General features: G+C 40.0%; 1 protein-coding gene across 2 annotated transcripts in view; it reads left to right on the top strand.

Moving 5' to 3' along the window:
• EDA25 (CCAAT-binding factor) overlaps nt 1–7714 on the top strand; it is a 34553-nt gene extending 26839 nt beyond the window's left edge. For both annotated transcript variants that reach the window (XM_006838023.4, XM_088856501.1), the window contains 3 exons: nt 72–482; nt 3036–3273; nt 6646–7714. In XM_006838023.4, coding sequence (XP_006838086.1) covers nt 72–482; nt 3036–3273; nt 6646–7440 — 1444 coding nt within the window. In that variant the 3' untranslated portion in view covers nt 7441–7714. The remainder of the gene's footprint in view (nt 1–71; nt 483–3035; nt 3274–6645) is intronic.
• Nucleotides 7715–7968: the final 254 nt, after the last annotated feature.

Consider the following 7968-nt stretch of genomic DNA (forward strand, 5'->3'; position numbering starts at 1 on the left):
CTACTGCCATTACCTTTGGCGTCTCTCATTTTCAGAAGTGAGTTTTTGCTGAGAAAGTTATGGTTTTACAGGAATACTATGCTACAAAATGAGTCTGGTGATGAAGATTTTGAACATTTTGAAGATGTCAAAGAGGATGGTGAGAATGTAACTGAGAGTGCTCAAGAGGACAGTGAGAACATAAATAGTTGTGCTCGAGATATAGTTACGCCTGATGGCATACCTACTGAAAAAAATGCCATAGAGAGTGATGGTAATTCTTCTGATACGGAAAATAGTGAAGTACCAATTCAAGAATTACATTCAGATGATGATGGAAATGATTCTGTAGAAGATGACTTGCTTGGAGCTGCTGTGAATTCATTGCCATGTTTTGGGAAACCCTCCAAAGTTGCTTGCCCTGTTGGCGAACCTGCTCAATTGCCCAAGACAGGCTGTCAATCTGGAGGGTATAATCCATGGCACCGGGAGCCAGCTTACTGGTAAAATTTCTGTCTCTTTTTGCGTATGGAATGTCTGCTATAGTCCAATGTAGTATAATATATGATTGTGTTATATGGTACTTCTGGAATACATTCCCTGCCAATTGCCGATGATGGATGGTTGGAGATAAACTTTACCCCTAGAGGACATTTGCCAGGGTACAATTAATCTCCATCGGTCTATGTTAGGGGTGGCAATGGGTCGGGCCGGATCCAAAAATTTAATGTGGGACGGGAACCTGACTCGGACCCAATCCAAAAATTAAAATATTTATATATTTAAGTATATTTCATAAATTTGTTAAATATATACATGCATTATTTAAAGGAAAAAATTTATATAAGTGCGAGGCTCTAACAATCAAATTTAGTCGCACCTGAAAAATTCATTCAAAAAGGTGGTTTCGATGCTGAAAAACCCTCAATTCGATCATCTCAACCTCAAGATGTATGGACATGAGAAAATAAAGTTTTCAAGTATTGAAAATAGTGCATCTTGTAATGTATTATCTAGACCGTCAATTTTCAAGATTTTCAAGTGTTCATAGATCTGCTCAATCTACACTAATTTTTAACTTTAAAATTTATTATAAGAGATGAAAATAAATTTTCAGGCCTACACTATTTTTTAACTTTAAATTTTATTATAAGAGATGAAAATAAATTTTCAGGCCATCATAAAGATTTTTAATATTAAAACAACATATTTCGATACTATTTAAAGTGCGCCCTATTTTGATTGTTTAGAGCCTCGGCCTTATACAAACCACACCCTTATTTAAATATTATAACTAAAAATATACAGTTATATTTTATTTAAATGTCAACACTTTTCGGGTTGGGTCTGGTTCTGGTCTACATGGACTTGGACCTGGACCTGGACCTGGACCTGAATGGTGTTTTTGGACCCGAACCCAATCCACTGGGTCCAATTTTTGGATCCATACCCGGACCCTAATCGGATCTAACCGTTCGGTGCCGGGTCAGGTCTGGGTCCATTGCCACCCCTAGCCTGTGGAATAGATGGTGGGTGTAGCCTTGGAATACCATGTATTGTAATCCATTGACCATGTTTCATATTAGAAATGAATATCTAAGTGCTCTACTGGTTTAAAATATATACGCGCCATAGATTCTCTCATTCTTTGTGTTCTAACTAATAGTGAAAACGTTGGGTCCCGGGTCGGGTCCTGGTCCATTGCTACCCCTAGTCTGTGGAAAAGATGGTGGGTATAGCCTTGGAATACCATGTATCGTAGTCCATTGACCATGGTTCATATTAAGAATGAATAACTAAGTACTCTACCGATTTTAAAATATATACACACCATAGATTCTCTCGTGCTTTGTGTTCTAACTAATAATGACATATAATACTTCATCATACCTAGTGGGACCCAATCTCATTACATTGTAATCTAATTTCTAATAATTTATACAAAATAGAAAAATGCAATAAAAGATATATTATTAGAATGCTTTCTAATAAGAAATGAGCGTGCCAAATTAAATTTGTTCTAACTTTTAATGGAGAATATGAGTATACTGCCAAACTCTAATATTTAATTTGAAATAGTCCCTTTGGAGAATTTGTGGAAAGCCCAAACTTCTCTATCAATTTAAGGTAACTTTCTCAAAAAATTAAAATAGTCCCTTTGGAGAATTAATTATTAGAGATATTCTAATTTATAACCTCTAATATTAAAAAGGAATATACACTGAGAATATTAATTATAAGAAAGTCTATTGTATTAGTGTGTCACATTGTCTCATATAATGAGCTCACTGAGGTTTTCTACAGCACTTTTACGGAAGGCCTCTTTTGATCGCATGTAAGCCACCAATGATGTGATTTTTATACTTGTATCCCATCCTATTCACCATTGATGGGCCAATAGCTACAGAAAATCAGCCCCTCTTATTTGTAAAAAATCGATTGTCAGGTATGAGGGCATGCAAAACTTGAAAAAACTGTTCGGCCCCCATTCCTGATAGCGCGGCTTATACACTGTAAATTGGCCCAAACTGCACCCTGCTTTGCACTCTGAATAGCAGATGACTGGCACATGTCCTTCCTTTGCTCAAAGTTCGTCACAAAAAAAAAGAAAGGAATTGACTATAAGCAAAATCACCCAGCTTTCCTTTGTTGACATCTAACAGGTGTGCTCATTGAATACATTTCTTTTTTCTTAGTTTTATGTTACGAAGTGGTCATGGCTTAGGGGGTAAATCCATAGCTAGGATGAAAGCTCAACGTAGTGGAGTCAATCAATGTATCATGGATGGGATGGTACTATTGTAGCAATGCATTATGGGAAACCCATTGCTCCCTTGTTTTGTGACAGTCTGAAATGGTGGACAATTATGGAGAGAGTGAGACCGACCATTGGGGTCTTGTGTTCTGCGTTACCACTCTTCATTAGTGTCCATCATTTCCTTGGACGGTCATGACCCAAATGGGCTAAGGTTTCCCCTCTCCATAAGATTTCAGTATACTTTTCCATTTTGGGTTTGGACTATACTTCTGATATGTATTTTTGCATCTGTCAACAGCAATGCAGACCGTACCAGTTGGTGGGAATTATCGGCATTAGCATCACACGTGCATCCATCCGTGGCAACAATGGCAAAGACCCTTCTCTCAGGGGCCAATATTGTTTATAATGGAGATCCTCTGAATGATCTTTCTCTAACAGCTTTCCTTGACAAGTTTGTTGAAAAGAAACCGAAGCCAAACAAGAAAGCGGAAGGGATATGGCATGGTGGCTCTCAAATTGGCCCTGCTAGAAAGGTTTTACTCATTTATTTTACTATTTTTTATTTCTAATTTTTAATTATCCAAAGGAGAAAAGGGTGTTACTATCCAAAATCTCTCTCTCTCTCTCTCTCTCTCTCCCTGCACTCCCCCGCCCTCTCTTCTTCTCTCCTGTGCTACTGTTACTTTCCACCTGCTCTCCGGATGGCTCTTACCAATGGCTTCCATCTAATGGCAATGCCTCTGTTTTATTGCTTGGGCATATGCCGTATAAATCCTAGAAATGACCATGCTATTCTTTGATCTCCTGCATGTTTGGGTTTTGTGTTAGTGTTTTAGATTTTTTCTACAGTTTTTCACTTAATTTCTCTTAGCGCATGTAAATTTCTTATTGTCCACTTCTCTTTCGCATTGCCTTTTATTTATTTATTTTAACATTTATTTTTCTCTTGTGCAATATGCTTGCTATCAGTTTGACTTTCTTTGATATCTATCGCAATTATAGCCCTTTGCTTACACACGTTTCTGTGGACTGAACACAAATTATTGTCACTTTTTTATTGGTATTATTGTTTCCCCTTGTATTTTATTTTATGTTTAATCTATCACTAGAAATGGCCATGCTATCTTTGACCTCCTGTGTGTTTACTGTTTTAGATTCTAATCCAGAGGTCTTCCTGGAATTTTTAGTTCCACCAAAGCTGACATTTTATCCCTCATCCAGGAACTGCACTCCATAATAGAAAAATAGAGAACTTTCCCAGGATGAAGTAGCGAGAAGGACCCAAACTAGCTTGCAGCTAGTCTTGAAGAAAGAGGAGATCTTTCGGTTTCAAAGGTCCAGGCCAAATGGCTTAAGTGTGGTGACTGTGACACCAAATTCTTCCATATGACAGCAAATCTATGATGTAGGAGAACACCATTACCTAATTTCTGTTAGCAGCCATACCTGTAGCCAACCTGAAGAGTTGGACAGGGCTATCTTCATATACGCTCTTCTCAGCACCGCCTTCAGACCCCTGCCATGGTTGATCACCTTTCTCCTCCTTCCATGAGACAAGTCTGAGTGGCTTGAAAGACTGTTCTGCAAGGCAGAAACCTTTAAATCCATAAAGGATTTGGGTCAGGACAAAGCCCCAGGCCCAGACGGCTTCCTGGTCACCCTCTTCACAAGTTTCTGGGACTCCATGGTCCGAAATTCTTAATTTTTCAGTGAGTTCCATGAGAGATAGAATTCACAAAGCCATGAATGCTACCTTCCTGGCTGGTTCCCACAGACCTCAAGGACTCTAGGCCCATCAGCCTCTTTAATAGTTCCTACAAAATCCTAGGAAAGTTCTTGTCTGCCTGAAAGAGGTCCCTTAACTGGGTTGTTTCATCACTTAACTAGGTCGTGTCACCCAACCAAGGGGCCTTCAACAAAGAAAGGCAGATGCTTGACAGGATAGTTATCGTACATGAGTGTATTCACTCTAGAAATCAAGCCTAAAGCCGGGTGATCGTCTCTATTGACTTTGAGAAGGCCTACAATCATGTCGAATGGATTGTACTTGATGAAATCATGTCCAAAATGGGCTTTGGGCCCAAATGGAGGCAATTGATCAAAGGCTGTACTTCGGGTCCATGCTTCTCGGTCCTTGTCATAGGAGCCCCCAAGGGTTTCTTCCCTTCCTCCAGGGATCTTCACCGAGGAGACCCCTGTCCCCATTTCTTTTCGCGTTAGTGGCTAAGGTATTCAGCAGGTCTGTAGATAGACTGTACCGAAACGGTCTACTAAAGGGTTTCAGATCACACACTTATAATATGCCGATGAGACTTGCATTTTCTGTGGAGCTACCACCCAAAAAACGGATACCCTTTGGTTGTTTCTCATAGATGTGGCTATTGGTCTCAGGTTTAACCTTGCGAAGCCCAAACTTATGGGGGTCACTCAGTCACTCTAAACCACCAAGCGACTGTAATGTTGGCAAGCAGATTGGGGTGCGGCAGCAAAGATCTGCCCACAAAATATCTCTGTCGTCCCCTGGGGACGACGAGCAAGCAACAGTGGACCCTCATTGTAGAAAGATTTGTCTGCAAGCTTGCACAATGGAATGTTAGATTCCTTTCCCGGCCCTGTTGCATCACCCTCACACCATTGTCTAACCTCCTGGTGTGCCAAGTGTCTCTACTCGATATGCCAGCCTCCGGAGCCCAACGTCTTGAGAAACTCATAGCGGGACTTTTTGAGGGCAGGGAAGCTAAACCTGGTGTTCTATTTGACCACATCAAAACTATGATCATTCTTTGGGCTCGTAACCGTAAGATCATGAGAAACCACTCCACATCGGATGTCCTTAACAGTTATGGGAACATCATGACACTCGAAGTGGCTAGGATTTCTTGCTCATCCCATTGGAGACCCCCAAATACAAATCAGATAAATCCTCATTTTGATCAGATAAAGCTTAATTTTGAGGTTTTATCACTCAAAAACTTGGGGCCTGCTGGCTTTCGGGCCTCTTCAGAGACCATAATAGCAAGCCTCTTCTGAGACTTTAATAGCAATATCCTTCTCTCTTTAGCCGCCTAGGTCACGCGGACTCCACCTTTGCAGAGTCGATAACACTCCTAGGAGGTATCAAGAGATTCAACCCGAATTTGGGGGAAATCTTTGGTTGTAGAAGGTGATTAAAAAAATGTCATAGCGTGGGTATCAGGTGCCTCTACATGCCTGTAGTGACTCCATTACATCTTTTGGCATAACTTCTCTCTTTGCAGGCATATTCACATCTCCTTGCAACATACCCGATGGGAGGCAAACTCTAGCATAGATGCATTGGCAAATGGGGGAGCTGCTACTTGTCAATGGAACCTAGGCAGCATTGTTGGAGTGCGGCTCCACAGCTTTGCTGTTATTTGACTTGTGTGTTAACCTTTACTTGTACATTGTGCTTGCTGTCGCGCCATTTTCTGTATATCGCGTGCTTCCTCAGGAACTATTTCTTGTAAATGGTCTCTGAAGCTGGCCCTTTCATCTGGTCTATCCCACAAATGTATCTTTTGATATGTAGTTATATAAAAATATCATCAACATTTCAAAAAGAAATTTTAGATTTTGTTTTATTTCAGGTTTTTCGTGTAATATTTTACAACCTCTCTTTTTTTTTGCTTTTTCTTTTTTTTTGGGAGCCTTTTTTTTTTCTCTTGTGCAAACACTTACCATCCATGTGGCTTTCTGTGATTTCTATTATATAGCCCTTTGTACTACGCATGTTTCTATTGATATAACTGGGTCATTGTTCCACACAACTTAGTGTATTGTTTTTTTTTTTTTTGAAGAATTATTGGTATTATTATTATTCTCTTGTACTTTATTATATGTTTAATCTTTCTACGAGTTGATCCTTTTTTTCCTTCTATTTGCAGTTGGTGATGAACAATCGACTAATTGGTCCCGAGATTCTGTCTCTTGCTGAGGAAGATGTTCCCCCGGAGGACCTGGTCTTCCACCGCTTCTACATGACCAAGAGCACTAGCTCTTCGAGAAAGAAACTAAAGAAGAAGAAGAAGGATAGAGAAGAAGCTGGAGAACTATTTGAAGTTGATAATAATGGGGAAGAGGAGGACTTAGAAGAAGAAGAAGATGTTGAAGAAGTGGACGAAGTAGAAGAAGTGGATGGCGGTGATGATAGCGAGGATGAGGAGATTGATGGGTTACTTGAGCCAGAATTTGGCGCCCAGAAATCTCTGACTGTATCTGATGGTGAGTATGACTATGACAAGCTGGATGAGGTTATTATGGAGGAGGATGATGAGTTAATTGCTGATGATAGTGATGGTAACATGGATTTTCCTAATGATGATGGTGGTGATGGTGGTTATAGTGATGGTGATGATGACAGTTATGTTGATGAGGATGATATGGAAGCTTCTCAGAAAGTGGATAGGAAAGGTAATAAGCGAAAGTCTGGGGCAAGGTCGGGTGCATCGCCATTTGCTAGTCTTGAGGAGTACGATCACCTGTTGAATGATGGCGAGGAGATCGGAGAGGAGACTAGGCCACAGAAGAAAATGAAAAAGAAGAATAAGAAAGGATTGAATGGTGATGAAGAGATGAGAAGGAAGTCACATAAGAAGAAGAAAGGGTTGAATGGTAGTGGGGAGATGAGAGGGGAGTCTGGGCTACAGAAAAGGAAGAGGAAGAAAGGTTCTGATTATTGATTGTTTGGTTAAATTATTGTATTGTGCATTTAGGGAAGCTTCTCTCCCTCCCCCCATCTTTGGGGAGTTTGGGAATGGGAGATGAGAATGAGGTCTGGTGCAGCAAAAGGAGGAAAGCCTTTGTCTAAGCGTGTGAGAAAATTTTTGGCGACTTTTATGTAGGTGATATGGAAGCCTCTGTTCTAGAGATGCAGAGAGGCCTGCACCGGCAAAGGAATATTTTGCAACAAGAAATGAGAAAATTTTATGGAGTTTTCATTGCGATTACAAGAAATTTGATCTCTCTATCTCTCTAGAATTCACAATCACATCCATTTAGTATCCCATAAATAGTTGCTTTCTCTCTATCTGTCAGTTGATCTTTATATCTTGAGAGAGAGAGTGTGAGTTTAAGTTCTCAATTAATAGAATACCCTACTAATTATCCAATGTGATGTGGAAATAAGTTGTTGCGCTAAGGGCAGCTTTCTATATTTCCCTTACTGCATAAAACTTATATATTTTTCTTTATCCAATCGTTCATTCTGA

This window comes from Amborella trichopoda, chromosome 13 (assembly GCF_054954075.1).
Source record: "Amborella trichopoda isolate Santa Cruz 75 chromosome 13, AtrichopodaSantaCruz75HAP2 v2.0, whole genome shotgun sequence".
In the NCBI taxonomy this organism is placed as follows: Eukaryota; Viridiplantae; Streptophyta; class Magnoliopsida; order Amborellales; family Amborellaceae; genus Amborella; species Amborella trichopoda.